The sequence below is a fragment of the Hypomesus transpacificus genome, chromosome 18 (assembly GCF_021917145.1).
Source record: "Hypomesus transpacificus isolate Combined female chromosome 18, fHypTra1, whole genome shotgun sequence".
Classification (NCBI taxonomy): Eukaryota; Metazoa; Chordata; class Actinopteri; order Osmeriformes; family Osmeridae; genus Hypomesus; species Hypomesus transpacificus.
The window spans coordinates 13314587-13342563 of NC_061077.1; the positions used below are offsets into that span (position 1 = coordinate 13314587).

A 27977-nucleotide genomic window follows, 5' to 3' on the forward strand; every position below is an offset into this window, starting at 1 on the left:
CGACCGTTAGCGCCCTCATATGGAACTTGAGTGGAACTGCAACCAGTTCAGAACCCGGAAGTTTCCCGAGAGTGGGAGTTCTCTCTTTATTATACATTCTCTGACAATACATATCCATGCATGGACCAGAATGAATTGTCTTCAGCTGCGGTAACAGCCCGCCCATCCAGGCTACCCATAGGCCTACGTCAGAACCCAGGCTATAAGAGCCGGGCTTGACGTCAGCAATTTTTTTTTTAGAAATTCACTGCAAGCAATTATAAGTACGGTCAAACCATTTGGCGCGAAATCTAGAAGTCATCTTCAACATTACTATCAGATTACTCTCACCATAGATAATCGAGTAGAGTAGACAATCAAAATGGATTGTCGAAAACGTCCAAGAGAGGATTTGCCGGTGGCTAATAATTTCAAAACACCAGAGAAGCGAGTGTCTGTTGTTTGGCAAAACAGAGACTTCATGCAGTGGGATGTTGAAGACACTTGCCGATACATGTGTCAGGAAGGACTCGGGTCATTGGAAGAGAGGTTCAGAGGTTGGTTTCTGATTCTACCTAGCCAGCATATCTATTAGCTTACACGCTTTTCACATGTGGCTATACATTTTGACAGTGGCTCGGTGGCTAGCTAGCACAGCCTAGTCTGCTTATAGCAACTATTTGGTAATGCACAATTGTTTGTGCTGTAGAAGGAACGGTTGGTTGTCATCCCAACTAATTTCTAGCATTGCAAGTTTAACCTCGCTAAAAGTGTCTCGTGTATGTCCATGACATTTAATACTTTGTAGCCTGCTTACGAGTTATAATATGAAGTCCGCTTGTTCAAACAGGCAGAAAAGCCTGCCGTTCAGTTTTCACCTGGCAAATCTAAAACGAGTGTGACTGTCTAATCTAAATGGGCAGGAGGGAGACCGCTATTTCAATGTCTTTCAAAACCCCATTCATAACTGCCTCTAAACTGTTCTACGATCATTTGATCACTTTAACGATTGCCTACTATGGAAGGTGAAACACAACTCTGGTAGATCACAGGAGTAGGGCTACGCTATATTACTGAAACACAGCTGGAGAAGATGGGGATAAAGTAAGTGTGTTTTTGTTCGGCTTGCAATTCCTCTCATTAGCACTTTCACTAGTAGGCCTAATTTATATCAAGACAGCAGCAATATAAATTCAACAAAAAAAAAATGAATACTTAATTGATCTATGCATTTTGTGCTCCTGCACAACCTAACATGTTTCAATACTTTGGATGATCAAATGTCAGAGAGCCCTGAGTCATGTTTTGTGTGTGTGTGTGCATGTGTGTGTGCACCACTGTTTCCCAGGTGGGTTGTGGTTGGTGAGCCACTTTAATGGATGGCAAGGCAGTGGTATGCCTCATATGTGTTCAGTCTATAAGAAAACCAGCTGTACATGTACTGTCGAAGCCAAAGTCTTTTGAATTGTTGAATTGCAATGCACTTGCTGTACAGTCAGACCGGGCCTAGTCTTTATCTGTATGTCAAGGATGTTTTAGCCTAGTTTCACTGTGTTTAGGTCTACATCTCATATCTCTTGCGTGGCATTGCCTCCCTTAGACCCCTTGGCACCAGACTGCAGGTCCTGCACAGCCTGCGGAAGCTCTGGCAGATAGTAGCCGAGACGATCAAGGTAACACCACGCACTTTCATTCTGCTTCCTCTTTCAAGGCCAGCAATGGAGGGAGGGAGGGGGGGAGGGGGGGGGGGGGGAGGGGAGGGGGGGGGGGGGGGGGGGGAGGGGGGAGGGGGGGAGGGGGGGGGGAAGGGGGGGGGGAAGGGAGGGGGGAGGGGAGGGGGGGGGGGGGGGGGGGGGGGGGGGGGGGGGGGGAGGGGGGGGGGGGGGAAGGGGGGGGGGAAGGGAGGGGGGAGGGAGGGGGAGGGGGGGGAAGGAGGGAGGGGAAGTTTGAAAACACACAAAGTTGCAAAACTGGTCAGTCTACATGAGGGTGGCTCAGTTGGTGGTAGGAACAATAAAAAGGGTGTTTTGTATAGTTTTGAGGGTGAATCACCAAGGTCAAACATGCGCACAAACAGGGAAGAAGCTCATCATGACGTGTGTGGTTTATTTGTTGTCTCTGTCTATTGTTTAGTCATGCCGTGGAGCTGTTGACGTCTCAAGCAACAATGATAGGCATGACTACTAACAAAAACGAACAACATTTTTTCCAGCTTCCAGCTACTGGAAGCATTGTAAATATGATGATTGACTGTGCTTCAAACAGTATTGGCCAAACAACCAAATCTAATTCCCCTATGGTTTAAAGGAAGATGGGGAAACTGAAGTGTATTAACATGAACCAAATTATGCTAATTGCAGACAATGTACAGTTATTTGACTGGGTTAATCAGAGCAAGAATGTTCAAAGTAAGATAAAAGAAACATAATAATAACGTTGCAAATTAATGAAATAAATTACAGGGCAAACATGTTACAAAATGAAGGTTAACTCTTACCTACACCACCATGATTATTGTAAACCAGAGATAGAAAGCAAGAGGTGAGGAAGGAGAAGGAGTACAAGGACAAGCCAGAGCTGAGGAGAAGGTCTCAGGAGATCAAGAATCCACAGAACAATGCATCACAATTCCTTCTGTACACAAGAACAACCAATCAGACCAAATATTGACCCATACTTATCAACATACGACGAGCAATGCTACAGTAAGTTACATAATGGGGTGTGAGACCCATCGAGTTGGGACCCTGTCGAGCAACTCCAGATTTTAGCATATGAGAGGTGGGGGCAGGTTGACACCCAGCCTTACACCATGTACTTGCCACTGGGCAAATACAATAGCGTAGATTCAAGCCCCTAAAAAGGCCTCATTCTTGCTCTTCAGAGTAATACTGGGTATATTGTCTTCGTACATGTTTATCAAATTAGACAACAAAAAGCCATCTTTCCAGTCAAGCAACCAGGTGAGCTGGAGGAGTGTTCACTGCTGGCAGCTGATTTGAGTCATCTCACATGCCAGGCGAGGCTGTAATAATTGCCCAGCCATAATTGCCCAGCCCTATCAGTTATTTCACCTCCTGTTACCTGTACCCGGGCTGATTTCCTGGTCAATCCTGAAGGCCCACTTTTAAAAGTATCTCAAAGAGAGACGTCATGCACAGGCGTAATCCATTTGTCACTGATTCAGTTCGAGAATTCAATACCTTTTATTTTATGAACTAATGCAAAGCTAAAATCGTAGTATTCTGGGATTTCAAAGATGTTAGCTCCGATCATAAATTTGATGAAATGCCCAACCTTACTGGTTGTAGTAGTAGCAGTGATTTCTTATTCCCGACCCGTTTCAACCTTCAGGTGTTCAATGATCCCATACATGGGCATGTGGAGATGCACCCTTTGCTGGTCCGCATCATTGACACACCCCAGTTCCAGAGACTTCGCTTCATCAAGCAGCTTGGAGGGACCTACTTTGTCTTTCCCGGGGCGACCCATAACCGTTTTGAACACTCCATAGGGTAGGAAGGAGTTCATTTGTTTTAAAATGGGTATTTGATTTAGTTTGATGGTTGCTGTGTGCTTACTGTTAACTGGTTGTATGTGTTTGTGTCGGTCTAGAGTGGGCCACCTGGCAGGGCGACTGGTCCAGGAGCTGAATGATCGGCAGAGGGGGGGGGGAGGGGGGGAGGGAGGGGAAGGAGGGAGGGGAAGGAGGGAGGGGAAGGAGGGAGGGGAAGGAGGGGAGGAAGTTTGAAAACACACAAAGTTGCAAAACTGGTCAGTCTACATGAGGGTGGCTCAGTTGGTGGTAGGAACAATAAAAAGGGTGTTGTGTATAGTTTTGAGGGTGAATCACCAAGGTCAAACATGCGCACAAACAGGGAAGAAGCTCATCATGACGTGTGTGGTTTATTTGTTGTCTCTGTCTATTGTTTAGTCATGCCGTGGAGCTGTTGATGTCTCAAGCAACAATGATAGGCATGACTACTAACAAAAACGAACAACATTTTTTCCAGCTTCCAGCTACTGGAAGCATTGTAAATATGATGATTGACTGTGCTTCAAACAGTATTGGCCAAACAACCAAATCTAATTCCCCTATGGTTTAAAGGAAGATGGGGAAACTGAAGTGTATTAACATGAACCAAATTATGCTAATTGCAGACAATGTACAGTTATTTGACTGGGTTAAATCAGAGCAAGAATGTTCAAAGTAAGATAAAAGAAACATAATAATAACGTTGCAAATTAATGAAATAAATTACAGGGCAAACATGTTACAAAATGAAGGTTAACTCTTACCTACACCACCATGATTATTGTAAACCAGAGATAGAAAGCAAGAGGTGAGGAAGGAGAAGGAGTACAAGGACAAGCCAGAGCTGAGGAGAAGGTCTCAGGAGATCAAGAATCCACAGAACAATGCATCACAATTCCTTCTGTACACAAGAACAACCAATCAGACCAAATATTGACCCATACTTATCAACATACGACGAGCAATGCTACAGTAAGTTACACAATGGGGTGTGAGACCCATCGAGTTGGGACCCTGTCGAGCAACTCCAGATTTTAGCATATGAGAGGTGGGGGCAGGTTGACACCCAGCCTTACACCATGTACTTGCCACTGGGCAAATACAATAGCGTAGATTCAAGCCCCTAAAAAGGCCTCATTCTTGCTCTTTAGAGTAATACTGGGTATATTGTCTTCGTACATGTTTATCAAATTAGACAACAAAAAGCCATCTTTCCAGTCAAGCAACCAGGTGAGCTGGAGGAGTGTTCACTGCTGGCAGCTGATTTGAGTCATCTCACATGCCAGGCGAGGCTGTAATAATTGCCCAGCCATAATTGCCCAGCCCTATCAGTTATTTCACCTCCTGTTACCTGTACCCGGGCTGATTTCCTGGTCAATCCTGAAGGCCCACTTTTAAAAGTATCTCAAAGAGAGACGTCATGCACAGGCGTAATCCATTTGTCACTGATTCAGTTCGAGAATTCAATACCTTTTATTTTATGAACTAATGCAAAGCTAAAATCGTAGTATTTTGGGATTTCAAAGTTGTTAGCTCCGATCATGAATTTGATGAATTGCCCAACCTTACTGGTTGTAGTAGTAGCATTGATTTCTTATTCCCGACCCGTTTCAACCTTCAGGTGTTCAATGATCCCATACATGGGCATGTGGAGATGCACCCTTTGCTGGTCCGCATCATTGACACACCCCAGTTCCAGAGACTTCGCTTCATCAAGCAGCTTGGGGGGACCTACTTTGTCTTTCCCGGGGCGACCCATAACCGTTTTGAACACTCCATAGGGTAGGAAGGAGTTCATTTGTTTTGAAATGGGTATTTGATTTAGTTTGATGGTTGCTGTGTGCTTACTGTTAACTGGTTGTATGTGTTTGTGTCGGTCTAGAGTGGGCCACCTGGCAGGGCGACTGGTCCAGGAGCTGAATGATCGGCAGCCAGAACTTCTCATCTCTCGCAGAGACATCCTCTGTGTGCAGATCGCTGGCCTCTGCCACGACCTGGGTGAGGAAAACACACTCACTCAACCTTGTTCACTCACTATGAACTGTAATGACTGCACTCGAACCCCCAAAACAAGTTTCTCTGGTTCCATAACCGGTTCCGTTCAGGATTCCTGGAACCTGGGTGCTTAGTGAGCCCGTACCACTTTTCTACGAGTTTCGGGCTGAACGATTGTAATCAAGGATGCGTCATCAATGTTGTGTAGAGCATTTGTTTTGCTTTTGTTTTTGTGTTTGAGTGAACCCAATTTGGCCAACCCTTCGACTAATGTGGCACGCAGCTCACCCTTGATGCTTCCTAGTGGCTCCTGATCTTCAGGAGATTTGACCAACACGTCTCCAAGCATTGGGGCTCGTCAGCAGACCCCCACAGGCTCTTTCTTCCCCCTCACTTGACTTCGCCAACGTTGCCTTCTCCATCCTCTTGTTCCTATATGACACACCCTCTGACACCCGGTCACAGTGTGCACTTCAGGTCAAGGAAAAGCGGCTATTTTGGGGGCATCAGCTTGGATCCAACTATTCGGGTTTAGAACAATGTGTTTTTGGTAAAAATGCTCAGAACAGTTCGGAATTGGGTGCGTTGAATGGAACGGAACCCTGTCCGTGGGAGGAAAGGGCTGACACAAGCAGTGCTGTGGTGAGAGATGGACAGGATACATTTCTGCTAGTGCTCATTCAGAAAGTGAAAGCATGGGATTGAATGCTTATCTTGGTCCTGTACTCTGTGTTTGAGGTCAAAAGAATATAATTACCATATGGTTCAAGTTCAGACTGTTTTGGATTAACTGTTAATTATAACATGTGCCCCATGTTAGGATTCCAAAATTCTTGGACAGTTGGATTGTTTTCCATAATTGAGCTTACCGGTGATTGTTTTGCTGAGCCTGTTGAAATGGGTTTAGTCTGGACTTTAATAGCTTTTATAGCTTTCATTTGAGTTTTATGACTTTATGACTGAGAATTATGAATTTGTATCATCATGCTGTGTTTCCCATGTTGTTATATCACTTCATGTCACCATGGCAAAAACAAAGCCTTGAATCAAGACTAGACACAAGGTATACTATAAGCCTTAACAACGCAAATGAATACACCTGCAGCCTAATATTGACATTCTCAACTCAACAAATAGCCTGGAATATGGGTAACATATATAAGAATGTGTGTAAAAGGTGCTTGACTTGCCATGTGGTTCAGCTGAAACAGGAGGGAATCACCTACATTTAAGCTAATCGTCTGCACTTACCTTATAGTTTTTTTTTTGTCAAATCAAGACAGAATATAAAACAAACATTTAAAAAAAACTACATTTTAACTGAATTACACCGCCCCCCCTTTTCTTTGTTTTGACATCCCAGCCTTTTTTTTATGCATATACAGGACATGGCCCATTTTCCCACATGTTCGACGGGATGTTCATCCCCAAAGTCCGTCCAGAAACCAAATGGAAGGTAAAGGGATTTTGTCCATTAAGACTCTGAAAAGCAACATTGGGTGTGTTTTTTCCCCCACAATACTTTCATTCAGAAAGTACATACACACAGACAAATACAAACAATTGAGGGCAAGCAGTCCTCAACACCCATTATGACATTGTGTCCTAGCCTTTGTACAAACATGCTTTGTAAACTCCATAGCTTTCAGAGTCCACTGTTTCCAAGATAATATATACGCTCTCTGTCTGTCTGTGTGTGTGTGTGTGTATATATGTACAACATTTTATATTTTTCTTTTTATAGTCTGCAAATATGTACAGGTGCAGAACAGCAACAATAACTATTGGAAATGTGGAGTTATTATTACAGCCCTTGGTGATAAGAGATAGATAAACATGAGTTACGATCACATGTACGACAAATGTGACTCACATTATTAAATAAATGAAGATTGTGTAGGGCACTTGAGAAAAGAAGGATTGCCTTTTTATGTACGTTTGAGGGTGGGGCAGTGTACCTGTGCTTTTTCAAAACGTTGTTGTGCTCTGCAGCATGAGATGGCTTCCCTGGCCATGTTCGACCACTTGGTGCACAAGAATGAACTGGCTGACGTGATGGAGCAGCATGGTCTGGTTCTGCCTGAAGACCTGGACTTCATCAAGGAACAAATCGCTGGACCGACGGACAAAACCACAGGGGCATCGGTGAGATCCAATGAAAACATCCAAGGTTGACTTAAAAGCTGATTTAAAATGTGTTTTTATGCTCGTTGTTATGAAAGCTCCTTATGCATTTCGACTCCCATTCCCAGTGGCCTTACAAAGGGAGACAAGAAGAGAAATCCTTCCTTTATGAGATTGTAGCCAACAAGAGAAACGGCATCGATGTTGACAAATGGGACTACTTTGCCCGGTAAATTCAACCACAAACAAAATATCTGTTCTTCAGCATAATTAACCATGCTGTAACACATTTTCCTCTCTTTCTATTTCTGACACATACACACAGGGACTGCTACCACCTGGGCATTCAAAATAACTTTGACTACCACCGCTTTCTGAAGTTTGCCCGAGTGTGTGAGGTGGACGGGAAGAAGCACATCTGCACCAGAGATAAGGTGCTAACTGTAGCCTGGCTAACCCTCAACCTTCAAACTGCTTATGACATCCTATTTAAAGTGTGTTAACTGTACCCTTGATGTTTTCCCTTCAACAGGAAGTAGGTAACCTCTATGACATGTTCCACACCAGGAACTACCTGCACAGACGGGCCTACCAGCACAAAGTGGGCAACATCATTGAGACTATGTGAGTACTGGATCTGTAAATGCCTACCAGGATAAACGGGAAGATGTGTGTAAAAATATGTATATACAAATAAAGCACGTTTGAAAAGAATATAATCATTTGCAAGGATAAAGTCCCTAAGGTGGTACATGTCCCACATGCATGAAGACTTAAAAAGAGGATCTTTCTCTTCTAGTTACATTTACATTTAGTCATTTAGCAGACGCTCTTAGTTAGTATTCAGCTACCTTTTCTTCTGACTATGATGGAATGCACTGGCTTTTGAGCAACAGCAGTGTTACGATGTGTTCTCCCCAAAGACGAGGACAACTCAGTCCAAATATTGTCCGCTTCCTCCACAATCCCTTAGACCACTTGTCCTGCCTAAGGAAAGGCTCTCCATAATGCCATGAAACCAGCTTCAACTCAGTACCTGACGTCTTTCCAGAGTGCTCAAGAGACCGTGTGTGTGTGTGTTCAGGATCACTGAGGCCTTCATCAAAGCAGACCCACACATCCAGGTCAAAGGCTCTGAAGGACAGCTTTTCACCATCTCCACAGCCATAGACGATATGGAGGCCTACTCTAAACTTACTGGTAGAGTGAGGTTTTTTTCCAAATGTTTTAATCAAAGAAACCCACAGTTTAAGGATAACTGCATGGTTTGCTGCCCTTGGCGGAATATTTTGATAAGGATGTCATATTCCCTTCCCCCTGTTTTACGCTGGTTTCTTTTTTTGCCCCCTCTTTTTTTTCTTCTCTGTCTCCTGTAGACCATGTGTTTGAGCAGATCCTCCACTCCTCCTCTCCTGAGCTGGCTGAGGCAAGACAGATTCTAGAGAACATCACCTGCCGACGTCTCTACAAGTGTGTGGGCCAGACTCAGGCTGAGAAACACCTGGAGATCTCACAGGTGTGTGTGTGTGTGTGTTTGACTGTATAGCTGGTTGCACAGATGTTTAGAATCCCTGTTGAGCTGAAATACCTCACTTCAAATAAACACCAAAGTTGTCAAAAGTAAGAAAGTTAAGAATATTTGTTTAATCTTTTGTTTTCCACATTTTTCTAGAAGGTAGAAAATTATACATGACATTTTCTTTGCCAGACAAACTTTACTTGAGTTCCCATCCCATATCTACGACTGTAAAACTGGGAAGTCAAGAGGTATAACCAATTATCAGGGTGTTTCCTGCATAGAGAAAAAGAAATATAGAGGGCACACGCGTAAGCCGTTGTCCTGAGAGCCTATGACAAATTGTATGCAATGCATGTCAGCGAATATGTTCTCAATAGTATGTTTCAAGTACGCTACAGCCGAACCCTCGTTCTGTTTTGATCAATAGTAATAGAGTTTATAAGAGTGTCTTCTTGTCGGATCAATACGCAACTGTGAGGTGTGTGAATGGACAGAGCGGCCACTAAACTGTCGTTCTGCTGCGAGGGCCAGCCCGACGTGCACGAATACACCTGTACAAATGCAAATGAAATTTCCACTCAAAATGCTGACAAGTTTGATTAACGATTTGCAGCAGCCTCCATTGGTATTCTTAACCTGGAATGATAATATATAGTGTAGGCACAAAGAAAAATAAAAGGAAATTGCAAAACACCGGGGAATAAATACATTGATTAGAATATATATATATATTATTATTATTTTATTTTTTTGAGCACCGAAGACCCATTTTGACCCAGGATAAACCCTGCAATTATGTATATTATGAGACCATTCAGCAAATGATTTTGCCCACGAAAGTCACACACTTCTGTCTGGCAGGAAGTCCTCCTGAAGTGGGCTGACCAGGTGGCAAGATCCAGGCCTCAGATGGACCCAGCTGCTGGTCTGCAACCAGAAGACTTAGTAGTTAATGTGAGTGTCCAGTCTGTGTGTGTCAAGTTTTTAAAGCAGACCTATCTATCTGCTTCACAGCAGTGTATTCAACACAGGTACCCAGTTTGCATTTTGATTGGTGGAAGTAATGTGCTTGGACAGATTTTATGCAAGCTTATTACACAGCTTTTGTTGAATGCTTAATTCTGATTGGTCGATTATGGTTTTCTCCGATCTGTTATTTCTGAATCATATACTCTGAAGAACCATGTCCAATAAAATCAATCCACAGACAAAAGTCCATTCCATTATATAACGCCCTTCTTCTGTGTCAGGTCATCAACATGGACTACGGGATGAAGGAGAAGAACCCGATCAATAATGTGCGCTTCTACTGCAAGAACGACCCCACCAAAGCCATTCAAATCCGCAAGAATCAGGTACGAATCCTATTGCCATGTCTCAAACCACTCCATTTGATGAACTTCCTCCTGGCCAAAAACTGGTCTGCAAACCTGAAATATGACATATTTCCATTCCTATTATAGAATGAATAAAACGCCTTTCTAATCCACACAACTCTGCAAGCTGTGTATTCCCACCAAGAGGAGGCTACGCTGTCCGGAAAAAAATTAAAAATCAAGACAGTTTTCAGGCACTCAGCCTCTAACATTTTGCAGCTCATACTGTGTCCCAGTTGCGAGCCGTCCCTGTGAGATATTTAATATTTTCAAAGCGCTATATAGCAATCCTTATTCCCCCAGTCATCAACAAACGTATGCTCCTGTCATTTTTATCATTTTCATGCCACCTCAGGTGCATTTTTCATAGAGTCCACAGAGTAGGTGCAGCCCGTTATGGGTGTGGCAGTGGCTCAAGCACAGTGGCAAAAAATGCACAAAATTAATGTTCTCCTAGACTGACAACAATTGTCTTGTCAATTCCCAAGTGTTATCTTGGCTGAATATTGTTCAGGTTAATGTGTCGTATGCACATAAGCAGAGTTAATGGTATTGAAATGTTGGATTTTCAGGCTTCCTCAGCCTGGAAAATGACAACCCCTCCCTGTCTTTAAACTAACCAGTGTCATTTCACATTGATTCATCCAGTACACATCCAGTACACATGCTTTAGTTAGCTGAACAGCGAGTCAGCAGAACCTCCTCTCTGCCCAGGTGTCCAAGCTCCTGCCTGAGAGGTTTGCGGAGCAACTCATCCGGGTCTACTGTAAGAAGACTGATGAGAGGAGCGTGGAGGCTGCAAAGAAGCACTTTGTCCAATGGTGCATGGACATGAACTTCTCCAAACCACAGGTGGGTGAGGCAGTCCAGACAGTTCCATTGTATTTAACCCTAACCCTCTACATGTACTACTTGTGGGGATCTTTACAAATCCTCTGATAACCACTCCAAAGCCAGCCTGGAACTGAAATTCTGTCTCTTACGATTGTGCAGGACGGAGATGTGATAGCGCCTGAACTTACCCCTTTGAAAGCAAGCTGGGCCAACCATTATGGTGAAGATGATGATGATGAAGGTGATGAAGGTCATAGCCGGGGAGGAAATACATGGACTAGCATGAACGGACAACAGGAGAAATTTAGGTCTCGACTCTTAAGTCTAACTTGTTTGTTACAGTTTCTTTTCTGTAAAAGATAAAGCACTTCTATAATCTTTTATTTCCATTTTATAATTTTACTTTTAGAAATTTTTCAGTTGGCATGTTTTCAATGTCAATGTATCATTGTGTTATATAATGCCTTTATTCAGAATGATCATGGAATCAATATAAAAATATACCTCAGGTGAGCTCTGAGCTTTCGTGTCACCAAACATATTCTAGCTTTTCTAATGTTAATGTGTTGGTGCACAAGAGATCCTCAATCTTTAATATGACAGCCAAGGTTAAGATCTGATCCATCAAGGTGAAAGTTACACTTAAAATACTTTTGGACAATAATGTTAAATATACTGTCTGTTCTGTTATTGTTTTCTAAAAGCTGAATGTATATGTATTTTGGAAGGTTTGCATGATGTGTACATAAATGTATGCAGAAGATCTTTCTTCAGGGCATTGTCAATATTTTGTTAACAACATTTCAAATGCCATAATTGTTGTCATCTAAGTTATCAGTCCCCCCCACCACATTGCACTTTCTCCCTTGCAAATAGAATTATGGGTTTGAGCAACATAGCTACAAATGGGTCAAATGCATGCTGTTTGTGATTAGGATTTGAAATTAAGACTTGTTATCTTTAGTGTATACATTTGTGCCACTACATAGTGAACCTATAGTTATTTTTTAAAGAGGATGTTACTATGGGGATTCTGTGTAGTTCTAGATGATACACAGGAGTAAAGTGCTATTTAAAGTTTTTAATATTTTGTTGACACGGTTTGACTGCATGTGGGTTACATTTACCAAACGTTATTGACATGTATTACCTTTTACTTGGTTTCTGTGTTTGCTGTGTTAAGTTTTCATTGATGTTGGAAACAGTGTTTTGTCTGGTCATTTGGAAAATGAATTTGATGTAGCTGACCCCTGCATATAAAATATATCTTTCTCTCATTTGACTTATTTTATTAGTGTTACTTGTAGTTCATATCTCCCAACAGCAACTTGAAACAATCTCTCCACTGTGGTATAGAGAGTAATGTTCTTACTGGAAAGCACAGCATTCTAATTCAGGGGGACCAGAGGATGGGGGTCACTGACTGATCAGAGAAGTGCAGAGGCCATCTCCCACGATGCAACAACAAAACCCTTTTTAATACCATGAGGAAGAGATGATGATACATCTGGTACATATTTTTAAGAAAGAAAAAAAACTCAAACTGGATGCAAAGTCCTCATATTCCACAATGAATAAAATGTAATTATACTATAACGCTATAGTTTGTATTTATACTATAACATGATAACGCTATAGTTTGGCTAATTAGAAACCTCTCCAGATTCTAATATCTCAGCAACATCTACTTTTTTTGTTGAAAAGACACAGACAAGGTAACACGCAGCGACAAAGGGTAATGCTAAGACAAAGACTGGACACAAAACGGGAACCTATATACACAGAAACAAACAAGACACAGGTGGACACAATGAAACTAACGAGAACTCAACGAGACACAGGCAGGGTTGCCAGGTCTGTATGACAAAACCAGCCCAATGGCCAATCAAAACCAGCCCAAAACCAGCCCAATGGCCAATAAAACCAGCCCAAAAACCAGCCCTATATCTGAACTCAAAATATGCCCCTGCCAAACCATATACACTGCTTTTAAAGTCCAACAGCATTGCTATCATTGCCAAATGTATTGTAATATCTACAAAGTAACACCAAATGTTTAGTATGACAGCATTAAAAGCAGTTTTCAGGAGGTTTTCTCAGGAGACTGAGAGCATTAAGCCCGTGTGCACACGAGCAGTGCGTGTGTGTGGGCATGCCCCATGTCCATGTGTGTATGTGCTGATCTGGAGTCAGTTTGGTAGGATTTGGGCATAAATAAATTATTTCATATAAAATATAGATTTTTATTTAAAGATTTTCATGTAATTTGCATGCAAAATAGGTCTACCCGAACCAGCGGACAAAAAATTCAACTCGCGGCAACACTTCAAAAGTAGCCCAATTCCGCGGGAGAACCGCGGACCTGGCAACACTGGACACAGGTGAGGACAATGAGACAGGGAAACACTAGGGCAGGGCAAAACCAAAAACCAGGGGGGGCACGGCTGTGGCCGTGACAAATTGTTTGTCAAATTAATGCAAAATCACTTGAAATTTAAATCATCAAAGGATAATATAACCTAGACCTTGTTTGGAGTCTTCAGGTTCCATGACCAAGAAACAATTGAAATGTAAATGTTTGCCAAATTAATGCAATATCACCTGAGATGAAAATGGGACCAACAGAATGGATTGCTATAGGCAAGGGGTGTTCAATCTTGGTCCTCGGGATCGGTTGTCTTGTATGTTCTAGATGTTTTCCTGATCTAGCACACCTGATTCAACTGAATGGTTGTTATCAGGCTTCCACAGCGCTTAATAACAACATAGATTTTAATCAGATGAGCTGGATTAGGGAAACGTCTAAAGCAGGGGTGTTCAATCCTGGCCCTCGGGGTCTGCTGTCCTGTATGTTCTAGATGTTTTCCTGATCCAGCACACCTGAATCAAATGAATGGGTTGTTATCAAGCTCTGTTGAAGCCTGATGATGACCATTTATTTGAATATCGACACAGATGAAACTGAAACCTGAAACTGTCTTTTGTGCCACCACCGTGGTCACTGCTCATCTGGCCAAAGGTTATTATGTCCTGAAACATAAAATTAACATAAGCAATGTGACAGTGTGCATAATTTATATTAATAGACTAAAGGTCTGTCATAACAAGACCTTTAGGGTTTCTCCCTATTGCCTGATTTAATGAGACTCAAGGACAATCTACTGTTCTATTTTACAGCTTGCCAATCTTTTTTTTAGGCCTATACAAAATGAAGTTTCTTTAATCCATGGCCTACTATAATGACATTGCTTTGGATTGTAACCATTCTTGAAATAAATAAATTATGTTATGTTTGTAGCATGTATCAAAGAACAGTAAACAATTTAATATTTATGGATTACTTAAAATGGTATTCAAAGACATTCGGAGGTGTTGGCTAATGATCGTCTACAGATGGGAGTGTCCTCCTCATTACTGCATAAAAGCACACTTACATCTCTACCTGGCGTTATTCCGAAAAATCAGTTACCTTACCACATCAGTTCACTAGTGCCGTTTATTTCATTCCTCAAAATGATTTGCTCCAAATGCTCAACTCCCGCTGACTGCCAGTTCAATGTGGAGGGAAAGGTAAATATAGCCTTCTTTCTTAAGAAGGATCTTGACAGTTTTAGTGTAAAGAAGATAATCCAATAATGTGTAGAGAGGAGTCTTATGCAATGATCATGTTTTAGTATTCTTTGAATAGGTAAAGATGCTGTGCAAAATGATATGTGGAAACCCCCATAGGCCTATGCGTTAAGTTTCAATGGCAACAGAAAGAGGAATTAGAGGCTGTCTGGGTGTGGTGTTGAAATGAGGAAGTGGTGATGGAAATAAAAGAAACAAAGAGAAATACCAAAATCTTCATCTTTAAAGTCAGACTCCGCAGGTAGGCGAACGGTGGCACACAGGAGAAACAATTTTCATTGATATATTGTAGACATTTTCATATTGGCCGAACAACCAAAAAGCCCCTTGATCTAATGGAAGAGAGCTAAACTGGAGAGTATATAACCAAATATGCTGAACTTACAGTTATTTGACTTCATGGGCTGAATCAGAGCAAGAATGGTCAAGGAAAATTAATAACATTGCAAATGATTTGTATTTGAGGCAAACATGTTAAAAATAAAGGTTTTAAATCTTACTTTTCCTAGATAATTGTAAAGTGGAGGGAGAAAGATACAGAATAAAGAAGAGAGCAAAGAGAAGTAGCAGCTAGAGAACACTGGTCCACTTTTATACTGAGACCATCACCTGTTCAACCAACCTAACCATGTTTTATACTGAGACCATCACCTGTAGAACCAACCTGACCATGTTTTATACTGAGACCATCACCTGTACAACCAACCCGACCACGGACCCTTTCTCATCAACATTGAGTTTATCACTAACAGGTTTTGGTGGGAAAAATGTTCAGCTCTATTCCAAGATTTTACAAGAATACAAGTCATTGTGGGTTGCCGATTCCAAATGCCACTGGATTTTGTCCTCAGCATAAATGCTTAACCCACATCCTACCAGCATATTTAACATTGAAGTTAAACATATCTTGTATGTTATATTGAATACATACAAGAATAAACTACTGTATTAAACAACTAGATATTTAATTTAATTTAAGTAATCTGAAAAAAGAATGCATGACTGATAATATTATTTTAGGAAAATTACTGTAATGATCGGACTCAGGAGAAGTACTGGTAGTAGCGATCCAAGTGTGGGCTTTTAATGGTAGTATAGACCATATAATAGACTGGTCAAGCAGGCATGCCTGTCATCGACAGGCAAACAGCAAGGCAGGAAAATCCAAAGGATAGTCGGGTCACAGGCTTGGGTCAAACAGGGGCTGGCAGGAATTTCAGAGGCTAAACAAACACTTAAAAAGAATAGGCTAACTATGTTTATTTGTTTATGTTTATTAACACCCCAGAGAACAAGATAATTACGAACGTTGCCAAAGAAAAGTAGGACTGATTTATAAAAAGAAGCCCTAACCACCTAACCAGAGACACCCCTAAACTAAAATACACGTATCTCTCGTTCCTAACATGATGTGTAACAGAGATAAGTTAAAACGTTATGGCACTGTACCATGGGCAACTTACCTACCTCGTCACTGGGTAATGAACCAAACGAAACAAAATCACTATACCGAGTAAAGGCGAGTAAAATAGCAACAAAGTAAACTATACATGTAAGAACAAAAGTACTGGGAAAACACGAAAACAAAAACGAAAGTTTCCGTTCACGCAGAACAGCCAACGGTAGCACAGAACAAACAGGGTATGGGTTGGTAACGAGTCAATTTACTAACGGAAGACATGCAAGTCCGTAAGGGAGACGTACAAACATCTGATTGGACAAGGACATGAGCGCTGTGACAATGATTGGGCAGAGCCATAGAAAAAGAAAATCTTTTTCTATGGCTCTGTGATTGGGGTTTGACAAGCCAATCGCAGAGGGATACTTGAGAGAGGGAGAAACAAGAGGGAGACAAAACCACAACACACACAACAATAAGGACACCGGATACAAGTAGGCCTACAGATATACAAATGTGTCTGTAACATCAGGGCATGGCTTAACAGGAGGAGCAAAACATTTGCTACCTTCCTGTCTTTAATTGTTTCGGAGAAAAGGCTACATATTTTTCGAGTAGATTTTCAAACCGATCTTTGGAGTAGTAGGAAAACGGTCTATTCTGATAGTTTTTGACGTGTTTTGACGTGTGTTTGCTGCCGCAGATATTGCGGTTGACATATGCTCGTTGGAATTTTCTTTACTAAACGTTGTCCCGAGGGCGGAAACGTTTGTGATTGGTTTAATCTGACAACCAATCGCGAGAGAGGAGAGAATTGCAGAGGCAGGGCCTACGGTGGCCCCGTTTTTGTTTTGGGGGGAGGTGAACAAGTCGTCCGATTTGGGGGGAGTTGACTCGTATTGGGGGGGAGTATTTTCATTTGGGGGATGTACTCATATTAGGGGGTGTGGTTTGCACTTCAGGGCCACCTCAATTTTCAATAATTTTCAGTCTTCTGGCGGCATTTTCAGTTGCGCACAGCAACGATCGGAACTGGTTATCATTTTAAAGCATTCACAAATTCAAAAAATGTGTAATTTAAAAAATGTGTAATATTTTAATACCTGCTAGTGCTTACACCATTACGTGTGCCCATACATGTTAACCATAAGCACTAGCTAGTCAAGCTAATCAGGTGAGCTAAAAGCTTAGCTTAGCTAGTCAAGCTAATAAGGTGAGCTGAGCTAGAATGCTTAGCTAGCTAGTCAAGCTAATCAGGTGAGCTAGAAAGCTTGTTAATGTACATTGCATAAAGGTTTACTGTACTCGTTTAAAAAAAAACTATGGCTATTTAGGGCAGTGTAGTATAATTTATATATTTGGCTTTTCTTCATGGCTGTTTAGTCTCATCTGGTCCCAGGGCAGAGACCTGAGTTTCCCGCAATTTTGTCTGAAGGACAAGGACAGGGCAGGTGAATCTCCTGGTCTCAGGGCAGGTTGTCTGAGGGCAGGTGAATCTCCTGGTCTCAGGGCAGAAGTTGTATTTTTCTGTTCTCAGGGCAGGGAGTCAACTGTCTCCTCTGGTCTCAGGGCAGGTTGTCTGAGGGCAGGTGAATCTCCTGGTCTCAGGGCAGAAGTTGTATTTTTCTGTTCTCAGGGCAGGGAGTCAACTGTCTCCTCTGGTCTCAGGGCAGGTTGTCTGAGGGCAGGTGAATCTCCTGGTCTCAGGGCAGAAGTTGTATTTTTCTTTTCTCAGGGCAGGGAGTCAAACTTCAGACAACCTGCACTGAGACCAGAAGATTCACTCAGACAAAATTGCGGGAAACAATGGTCTCTGCCCTGGGACCAGATGAGACCAAACAGCCATGAAGAAAAGCCAAATATATAAATTATACTACACTGCCCTTAATAGCCATTGTTTTTTTGAAAACGAGTACAGTAAAGCTTAATGCAATGTACATTAACAAGCTATCTAGCTCACCTGATTAGCTTGATTAGCTAGCTAAGCATTCTAGCTTTAGCTCACCTTTTTAGCTTGACTAGCTAGCTCAGCCAAGCTTTGTAGCTCACCTGATGGCTTGACTAGCTAGCTTAGCTAAGCTTTCTAGCTCACCGGATGGCTTGACTAGCTAGCTTAGCTAGCTACCTAGCTTAGCTAGCGCTTATGGTTAACATGTATGGGCACACGTAATGTTAATAGCACTATAGCAGGTATTAAAAGATTACACATTTTTTAAATTACAATTATTTTGAATTTATGAATGCTTTGAAATGATAACCAGTTACGATCTTTGCTGTGTGCAACTGAAAATGCCGCCAGAAGACTGAAAATGAAATTGAAATGGAGGCCCCGCATCTGCAATTCTCTCCTCTCCCGCAATTGGTTGTCAGATTAAACCAATCACAAATGTTTCTGCCCTCAGGACAACGTTGAGTAAAGAAAATTCCCACGAGATTGACATATCGGTTGATGCTCTCCAACGCTTATGCCAGTACTCGACTAATCCAAAAGGTTCAGAGCTTTTGAGCTTCTGTTTCTCAGCACAGTGTTGTTTAGACAGTTGTTCAAACGTCTATTATTATTCCACCACCACAATTGACGTTGGATGAATAAAAGTGTTGATTGATAATTATTCATTCTTTTGTTTCAACTCTTTCAGGTGTTCAACGATCCCATACATGGGCTTGTGCCAATGCACCCTTTGCTGGTCCGCATCATTGACACACCCCAGTTCCAGAGGCTTCGCTACATCAAGCAGCTTGGAGGGGGCTGCTACGTCTATCCTGGGGCCTCCCACAACCGCTTTGAGCACTCCATAGGGTAAGACATTCAAATGTTTTGGTGATACTGGACAACTAAGGTCTTGTTTTGTGCTTACTGCTAACTGGTTGTGTGTGTGTGTGTCGGTCTAGAGTGAGTCACCTGGCAGGGAGACTGGTCAAGGAGCTGAAAGAGCAGCAGCCAGAACTTCAAATCACTTGCAGAGACTTCCTCTGTGTGCAGATTGCTGGCCTCTGCCATGACCTGGGTGAGGAAAACATACACACTCAACCTTGTACACTCACTATGAACTGAACTGCAGAGCTCTATTTCAAGGTGTGGCAGAAAGTGGTGAAGATGATATGTTGTTTTCACTCACTCTCTTTGCCACTGGGTCATACAAGACTCTTTCTGACTTAAATGTGTTTTGGGCTCACCTGTGAGGAAGCTCATGTTGTTTCTCAAGATATATTTATACCCCTTTCTTTCACACACAAATACAAATACACTCATGTTTTTCCATCTTGAGTTAACAATCTCTCTTTCTCTACCTCCAACATATATTTTTTTTACCAGGACATGGCCCTTTCTCCCATTTGTTTGATGGGATGTTTATCCCCAAAGTCATTGTTGGAAGTACATGGAAGGTAAAAACAGTTCTGTCTCCCTTTCTCCATCAAAACCCCCCAACTCAATATTCATTATAATACACGGGCAAACATTTATGGGAATGCACTGGCTTTATTTGTGTGTCCTGTTGTTGCCAACTGAATAGGTTCTTAAAGCCAGTGATTCACAGATGTTTCATAATGACTGAAGCAATTGCAAATGTCTGGTCTTCAACACAAATGGGTTCAATTACTTCTGCACGATTATTTTAGGTCAGATATATTTGCATTCACAACAACAAAATGTGACCCATTTCAAGTTAGGACAGGGATCCAGTCCCATAATGCTAAACTGTTTAGGTGCAGGAAACCATTCTGATTTGGTTTCTCTGTATTTTGGTTGTCACGGTGAAGGACTGAATAAAAAAATACATTTGTCTTTACAAATGTATGTTCGGAAGATGTGTGTGTGTGTACATATGGGTTCCACTTTGTTCACCAAAATCCTCTTTTCTTCAGCATGAGAATGCGTCCGTCGCCATGTTTGACCACCTTGTCTCCAAAAATACATTGGAGATGGAGCAGCATGGTCTGGTCCTGCCTAAAGACCTGGACTTCATCAAGGAACAAATTGCTGGGAAGGTATCAGTGACAGCAGTCAGTTTTGTTGCAATAAATTTAGTCAAAAAAGGAACACTTGAATGATTATTATGATGATAGTACACGTCCTGTCCAAACTGGTAAATATTTAGTGAATTTAAGTAAAAAACTTTTATAAAAGTGGGTGCCTCTCTCTTCTCCTACTACTCCCTTCTTCCCCTCTCGACCACAAGGTTCCTATCCAGGAATACATAGGCTTGTTAATTATACAAGTTAACATGAGCCAAAACATGGTTGAATGGCCCTTAATTGAATTGGATCAGTTTGATGCCATTGAATGTTTAACGCCTCTTTATGCATGATTGATATAACTTATTTGGACTTCTTATTTAATGGCTTTTCTTGATTTAGTGGGTAACTGGGTGAAACAATATTAACATGATGATATGTTTTCAATGTCCTTGACACATGGTCATTTTGACCCCAGGCTGTTTTAGCTGTGTAAAACAGGAAATATCAACATTTTACAAACATTTGTTTTGGATGATTCTGGGTATTCTGAAATCAAATTGGGTATTTTTACTCAGTCCTCCAATAGTGAGTGGGGAAACAAAGGCAACCACAAGACAATGAGACGCAACACATTTAGGACAGGATTATTATAATGTCATTTATCACCCAACCACACTCACAAATTCTCTTCCACACGCAAAAAAAAAAAAAACCTGTATCAAAAATTAATGGTCTCTTACTATTACATTCTGTAGCTCTGTTTGATTGTAGCCCTCTATGACAGTACGACATTTGACAGGTCAACTTTCAGAATTTTTTATTTTGTTTGCCCTCCATATCATTGTGTCAATTAAATCAACCTAATACCTAGTTAGCTATGTTCTATTATGTAGACATAACTTTCATAAATGAGTGACCTTTAAATAGAACTATGAATACATCTATTGCTCACTTTATTCAAAGTAGAGTGAAACACAACATATGAAGAGGCAACAGATTTAAGGGAAATTAAACAAGTGTAGGCTCTCAGCTGGCTATTTTGCTAGACACACTGTCAGCCTAATTTGCCCATAATCAGTCATAAGACACCCCACAGAGGTCATTGAGCATTGTTTTCTGTTGTTTCCAGTGGCCTTACCAAGGCAGACCAGAGAAGTCTTTCCTGTATGATATCATAGCCAATAAAAGAAACGGTGTTGATGTTGATAAATGGGACTACTTTGCCAGGTATGTCATGCTTTCAACCACTTGTTTGTCAAAGTCGTTCATAGGTCTTTGAAATGGCATTACTAAACACGTTCTTATCAATTGTCTTCTGTCAAACACACAGGGACTCCTACTACCTAGGTCTTCAGAGTAACTTTGACCATGACCGCTTTATCAAATTTGCCCGAGTCTGCGAGGTGGATGGGGAGTCTCAGATCTGTACCAGAGACAAGGTGCTACTTGTAGCCAGGCAAACCCTTTATGTTCAAATAGGGTATGACTTCTAAAGGTTCACTGCACTGATGTGTCTCTCTCTCAACAGGAAGTGGACAACCTGTATGACATGTTCCACACCCGATTCAGCCTCCACAGACGAGCCTACCAGCACAAAGTGGTAGAAGCCATTCAGCTCATGTGAGTATTGTACAGCAGGGGCTCACATACAGTTTCATGTGTATAAATAGAGGGTGAAGACCACCGTTCAATCAATATTTATAGAACATGTTTAAATACAACCATGATTGAACAAAGTGCTGTACAAGAAGTAAAATAAAAGTTCACTCTTAGATGTAATTGCTACATTGTGACGCAAATGTTTTCTTGTCACCTTCAATTTGATTTCGCTTTCCAGGATCAGAGATGCCCTTGTCGAAGCAAATCCTTTCATCTTGATTGAAGGCTCTGGGGGGGGAATGTTCAGAATGTCAGAGGCCATAGATGACATGGAGGCCTACACTAAACTCACAGGTTCAGATTAGCCTCACGCTTTCGTTGCATTTTCTCAAACATGCCGGGGATAACAAAAGAGGTACACCAAAACCTGTCTCTCTCTTCCTTCCTCCTCTCTCTCTCCTCATGTAGATCATGTATTTGAGCAGATCCTCCACTCCCCCTCTCCTGAACTGGATAAGGCAAGAAAGATTCTAGAGAGAATCACCCACCGACATCTCTACAAGTGTGTGGGCCAGATCTTACAGGTGTGTGGGGGTATAAAGGTAAGAAGTTTGGTCATTTAGCCATAGTCATCATCATCAGTCAGAGGAGTAGCAATGTCTCATTTCCAGGACAGGGTCACGGACAACTTGGAGGACGAGGTCATGGACAAGGTCAAGAAATGGCAAAGTGACGTGGCGAGTAAAATGAATTTGGATGCGAATGACTTTGAACGTTGTGTAAGTGCCCAGAAATTGGCCCCTTTTAAAAACATTTGAAGACGTATCTAACCCATTGCTCTACATGTCTTTATTGGTGTGTATGTATGCTCTTTGCAAAGTTATATAGTTTCTTATCATAACATTGGATGTCTTTTATTACCTTGAGATGTGAAAAATATATGTTCAAGTATTCTAGGTCTGAGAACTGGGTCTTTTATCACTCCTATGATTTTACCTGTGTAAAACTGCCTTAGGTCATGTTACCTTTGTAAAACTGCCCCAGGTCATTTTACCTGTGTAAAATTGCCTCAGGTCGTCAAAATTGACTATGGGATGAAAGAGAACGACCCCATTGACCAAATGCGCTTCTACAGTAAGAAGGAACCTACCAAAGCTTTCAAAATCTCCAAAGACCAGGTCAGACCAATGATGTCAATAGAACCTCCTACCACTCACTTCTATGGTTAGATGTATATCATTGAATAAACTGGAACACGTGCAGAACTACTGAAAGACATATTCAAACCAACTGTAACCTCTACCAGGTGTTATACCTCAAGCCAGAGAGATTTTCACAGCATCAGATCAGGATCTTCTATAAGAATGAGACTGATGAAGAGACTATGCAGAACATTAAGGATGACTGGAGCGGCAGCTTCCCCGAATCACATGTAAGTGAATCTGTAAATTAGTCAAACGAAAGTACTTTATTTAATACTGCACATATTTCAATACATTAAGTCCCTCATAATAACACAACACAGCTGTCTATGGAGTTTCAGAACAACAACAATGACACAATGAGATTGTTAGGTAGATACTGTAGCTAACTAGAATGCTTGGTACCATGGTTTCATTGTGTAACAGGTCACAGGACCAAATCCACTCTCCAGGCAGAATATCAGGGTTGGTATGTTTATTTCCAAGAGCAGATGACAGCACAGTCGTTCTCCCAGGACCCGAGGCAAAACAGAACAAAAATGTACCCTTACCCCCTCGTAAGGGAACCAAAATTGTGGTGGATGGACAAAGGACAATAGTCCACCACTCCCTCCAATATAACGTATAGCTTTACTTTCACGCCTCTTCCCGTCATCTACTCTCTCCTAACCAGAATCCTCAAACATTATATGGGTCTCAGTTAATCACCCCCATCCCGCTTCAGGTGTGTGTCATTAGTCCTATCCACATTAAATTAGGAAGACTGGAGCTCTGTGGGTCTGGGCTATTCCTCCACCTCCTGGCCACATAGCGTCCCTCCATGGTGACCTGGGACCATATGTCACACTATTCATTAACATGACCCACTTTTTAACCCAAGGATGAACCCCAGAATGAGTGAGGGCCAGAACAGAAGATCAGGAGAACCAAGGAATAAAGAAAGTCTGAGCGTTCTCCCCAGAGATCCCTCTTCTCAAATGATGAAGCACAGTGATATTTAGTAGGTGTCTACTGTGCATTGTGCTGTGGAACAGATGTGTAACTGGTCTTATTGTTAAACTGCTATGCTTCTTGAAACTGCACCCAAGACTTTCACCCACTGGTGCACTTGTGTTCATGGTTGAGTGACAAAACTGATTGGTTTTGGTTTAATAGAGATGATGACAGTTATTAAGATGCAAAAAAAGAAATGTCACTGAGTCAGCCCTGTTCAATCACTTTATTCAATTTCTGCCTTTTCTCCAATCACTGAGTTGTCATCTCTTTAATAATGTTAAGATGATTTTTATGTAAGGAAAACCTCAATATTTAAGAATGGCTTATTGTTAGGTGCAAATGAATTGGAATGCAAGCATCAAAAATGTTTCTTTATTTTTGTGTTTTTTGGGTGTTGAAGACATGTTGATTCTGTCTGGGATTTGAAACTAAGTTAACATCGTAATCGTAGCCTACATATTTAACATTGACTATTCAAATATTTAATAGGTGTGGAAGTGGGCTGAGCCTTTCAATATGTTATTCCAATGACTGCTTACCCTGCGTGTCATTTTAGTGTTTAGTTTAAGTTTGTCTCCCTCTACAGGACGAGATCAGAATCAGAACCGGTTTTAATCACCATGAAAATGTGCACAGACAAGGAATTTGGTTTGGCAAGAAGGTGCATACATTAAACATATAGGAATCTCAAAAATGTTAATATGAGATCTAACTATACTAAAGGTACATAGGCTAGCAATACTTGGAAATAAAATACACAATAAAATATAAAGTATAATAAAAAAATTACAATATAGAAATACAAATCTTACAAAAAATACAAATGGTACAAAAGATACAAATTGTGTATTGTAGTGCAATATAAGATAAATAATAAGATCATGTTCAATAGGCCCAGGTGTGGCTTCCTGAGTGCAAAAAAGCAGATTCGATCTTGGGATCCTGATTTATTTCCAAATTTGTTTGTACCTGTCTTTTAATCTGGAATATGAAAACTGAATAAAATATAAAACATCTAGTTTGGGTTTTCAACTACAACAATTGTAGACATTCCACTTCTTGAGCCCTTCTTGAGAAAGGATGTTGCTATGTAGTTACATGGTAGTTGATATGCAGTGTTGCCAATGTTTACAATGTTTTCTATTTCATAGATTTAAATCATGGCATGCAAACACAGGCTAGTGGGTTCCAATGGGAGGTAACCTGAGGTTAGACAGGCCCATCTCAACTTTAGTGACCACCTTCTTCCCTTTTTGAAAGGTGTTTAATCATAATTATGCCAAATAATTATGAATAATTTATAATTGAGCCAAAATAACATTCCCCGTCACCAAGCACACCTTAAGCAGAGTCTGTTTATTCTTCATAATACATGCATCTTTTTTCCAACAATAATATTCTAAATAAAACTGTTTTAATAGAACTGCTCTCCCTTTTTTGAAACCCTGCTTTTGGTTGCACTCTCAGCTCCTCATCTGACATCACCTATACCCAACAAGTCTCTTATTTATGTATGTCTCTTATATATGTCTCTTATTTACTGTTGCTTTATTGGAGTGTCTAGCAGTATACACCTATTACCACTAGAGGGTGACAAGTCTTAGGGGATTGCTCCTGTCCCAGTCTGTCAGGTTCTCTGTTGTCTCTGGCCTTCCGCCGTCCGGTCCCACTGATCTAACGTGACTGCTGGTGCCGTGCTGTCCAAAACACAACACGTACGTAGAGTCTACCGCTCCTAGTCTTATCTCTGAGAGAAAGAGAGGAAAGTGCAATTGGGACACTTTGTTGAGCATCACTTTTCATTTGGTTTCAGTCAATGCGGTTATAAAACCGTTGTTTCCTCAAGCGTTTAGTCCACAGCAGCCTCGATGTTCACGGAACGGAAAACAAGCTCACCAGTGCGGTACTGAGATATGCGGTTAAGTAAGAATCCTACTTGAAAGGATAGCTTTTCATTTTCTTAAGGATCCTTTCCTATTGGCCTTTTTTTAAATGAGCACATTTGTATTGTTTCCCTGATTGAAGGGAAAAGAAGGAAGGATTTCTAATTCTTTGTACAGGAAGGCGTTTCCAAGATGCCACCTCACTGTGCCACAGTCGCTCCCGATCTGACATGACACACAAAATGGCCACGCTGCACGCGTCTTCTCTGCCCCTGGAAGACCCCCTCCACATAAACATGCTTTGTACCAGCAGCACCAAGGCCAACTGCCTGCTAGTATTTTTATAATCTTCATCCTCCCTGACCTGTTGCTCTCTCTTGGCGCCAGTGGTCTCAGCCCCCTGTTACACACACACACACACACACACACACACACACACACACACACACACACACACACACACACACACACACACACACATGCCCCAGCAGCCCAGTGCACTCCCCAGCCCCTCCATGGATAATTGAGACCAGCTGTTGCAAGGTGCCGTGCCTCGACCCTGCACCCTCCTCGCTCCTCCCCCTCCTGCTGCACTTGCCTTTCTGTCCCACTGGTATTTGCACGCCCTCCTTTCTCCCACTCACCCCCCCACGCCGCATGTGAGTCTCTGTCCACGCGCTGATTGACAGAGGACCGTCATCTTAATACTTTTTTTTTATCCAGCTTGCTCCTTTCACAACTCTCAAACAAACACACAAACACAAACACATTTGTCTACATTTTTTGGTGTGCATTTACTGGCAAGTATCGAGTGACGCTTTATCTCACCCGCCTCCTTTTTCTCTTCCTATCTCACTCCCCTCTCTTTCTCTCAGTCCGTTCCCATCCTGGTGATGAGGGCGGTGGAGGGGAACCCTTGGGGCCCTGACACCAGTAGGCCAGTGTTGACGACCAGCTCTCCTGCCCGACCCGGTGGATGGAATGCAGGACGAGTGTTTGGGAGAGGTGGGAACGACAACGGAGTAGGACAGGCATGCCTCACTCTCTTTTCCAGCTGGTCCTCAGGGGGCAGAATGACCGTGGGTGTGCGTGGGGGTGTGTGTGTGTCATGGCCTCTCATTAGGGGGTTAGACGTTGCGGCTCCAGACCCCCGTGGCAGGATTTCTTGGTGAGTCTGTGGTGATCCGGCCACTTTGATGCCCTCCAAACCCTGTACCCCCCACCAGGAGGTTAATGAGGGCCCTGGGTGATCATCAGGGAGGTGTGGGTATGTGAGACCAGAAGACAGAGCAAGGCATTCATGTCATCAAATCCCCTCTTTCTGTATTATCAGTTAAAGGAAACTGTGAACTGGTAAATATGACTTAGGGGTTGTTGCTTTTCAAGCTGTGCTTGAAAGGAAAGGAGAGGCAATACGAATAAGGACAAGTATTTGGGTCCTCTAACCCCTCCTGTTTCCTTCTCTCTCTCTCACACACACACATACACACACCCACGCACACACTCACACAAAACCACACATGCTCTCCATCAGTCACAGATGTAAATGGCCTGAAATGGTCCCTCCTTGAGTTATAGACTGGGTCATTTAACCCTGGCTCACCTAGTCCGTGGACAGAGATGGATGGTGAGTCGGTAGTTCCTCGTTGTCAGGGGAGGGGTGCTGCAAGCCCAGGCCCAGCGCAGAGAAGCACGGTCCCTCCAAAGCAGGTGCTCTGCTTCTTTCTCTTGTACGCTGTCTTTCAGTTCAACTTGTTTTGAAAAGAACCCCCCCCCCCCTTTCCCTCACATCTCTCTCCACACCTGTTAAAGTGTGAAGAGCTTTTGCTGAGGTGCGGTGGGGGTGGTAAGGTTGGGGTACAGGGCAGTAATTGCTTTCTTAGTACACTCTTTACCTCCACCCCCTTCTCCTCCCCTTATCCCCCCCTCCCCACACACACACACCT

At 42.1% G+C, this 27977-nt stretch overlaps 2 protein-coding genes across 7 annotated transcripts; both read left to right on the top strand.

Moving 5' to 3' along the window:
* The first annotated feature begins 26 nt into the window (after positions 1 to 26).
* Positions 27 to 12648, top strand: LOC124480274 (deoxynucleoside triphosphate triphosphohydrolase SAMHD1-like). Its single transcript, XM_047039404.1, has 17 exons — positions 27 to 536; positions 689 to 696; positions 1025 to 1083; positions 1580 to 1652; positions 3334 to 3494; positions 5397 to 5512; positions 6895 to 6965; positions 7502 to 7654; positions 7762 to 7862; positions 7959 to 8067; positions 8166 to 8257; positions 8718 to 8833; positions 9010 to 9149; positions 10014 to 10106; positions 10403 to 10507; positions 11243 to 11380; positions 11522 to 12648. Exons 1-17 carry the CDS (start codon positions 362 to 364, stop codon positions 11723 to 11725), a joined length of 1914 nt encoding a protein of 637 aa, XP_046895360.1. The 5' UTR covers positions 27 to 361; the 3' UTR covers positions 11726 to 12648.
* Positions 12649 to 14658: 2010 nt separating this feature from the next.
* LOC124480280 (deoxynucleoside triphosphate triphosphohydrolase SAMHD1-like) lies at positions 14659 to 25548 on the top strand. 6 transcript variants are annotated; one of them, XM_047039415.1, is made up of 15 exons: positions 14806 to 14932; positions 18794 to 18882; positions 19031 to 19191; positions 19284 to 19399; positions 19708 to 19778; positions 20259 to 20381; positions 21481 to 21578; positions 21682 to 21790; positions 21880 to 21971; positions 22189 to 22304; positions 22419 to 22552; positions 22622 to 22729; positions 23024 to 23128; positions 23257 to 23382; positions 23579 to 24026. In XM_047039415.1, the coding sequence occupies exons 2-15, from the start codon at positions 18841 to 18843 to the stop codon at positions 23645 to 23647; spliced, it is 1470 nt and encodes a 489-aa protein (XP_046895371.1). In that variant the 5' UTR covers positions 14806 to 14932; positions 18794 to 18840; the 3' UTR covers positions 23648 to 24026. The 6 variants fall into 6 exon arrangements, with proteins under 6 accessions (XP_046895369.1, XP_046895370.1, XP_046895367.1 ...); XM_047039413.1 differs by lacking the exons at positions 18794 to 18882; positions 23579 to 24026 and adding an exon at positions 24033 to 25548 and having other exon boundaries at positions 14659 to 14932; XM_047039414.1 differs by lacking the exons at positions 18794 to 18882; positions 23579 to 24026 and adding an exon at positions 24033 to 25548 and having other exon boundaries at positions 14659 to 14932; positions 22419 to 22534.
* The last annotated feature ends 2429 nt before the right edge of the window (positions 25549 to 27977 follow it).

Excerpts from the sequence above, each read along its gene's own strand:
- LOC124480274 (XM_047039404.1), top strand. The coding sequence starts at position 362 with ATGGATTGTCGAAAACGTCCAAGAGAGGATTTGCCGGTGGCTAATAAT. Across the intron at positions 1,084-1,579 it reads CTGGAGAAGATGGGGATAAA|ACCCCTTGGCACCAGACTGC; the intron begins GTAAGTGTGTTT and ends TGCCTCCCTTAG. Across the intron at positions 5,513-6,894 it reads TGGCCTCTGCCACGACCTGG|GACATGGCCCATTTTCCCAC; the intron begins GTGAGGAAAACA and ends ATGCATATACAG.
- LOC124480280 (XM_047039411.1), top strand. The coding sequence starts at position 14,756 with ATGGGAGTGTCCTCCTCATTACTGCATAAAAGCACACTTACATCTCTA. Across the intron at positions 14,933-19,030 it reads AGTTCAATGTGGAGGGAAAG|GTGTTCAACGATCCCATACA; the intron begins GTAAATATAGCC and ends CAACTCTTTCAG. Across the intron at positions 22,305-22,418 it reads GGCCTACACTAAACTCACAG|ATCATGTATTTGAGCAGATC; the intron begins GTTCAGATTAGC and ends CTCCTCATGTAG.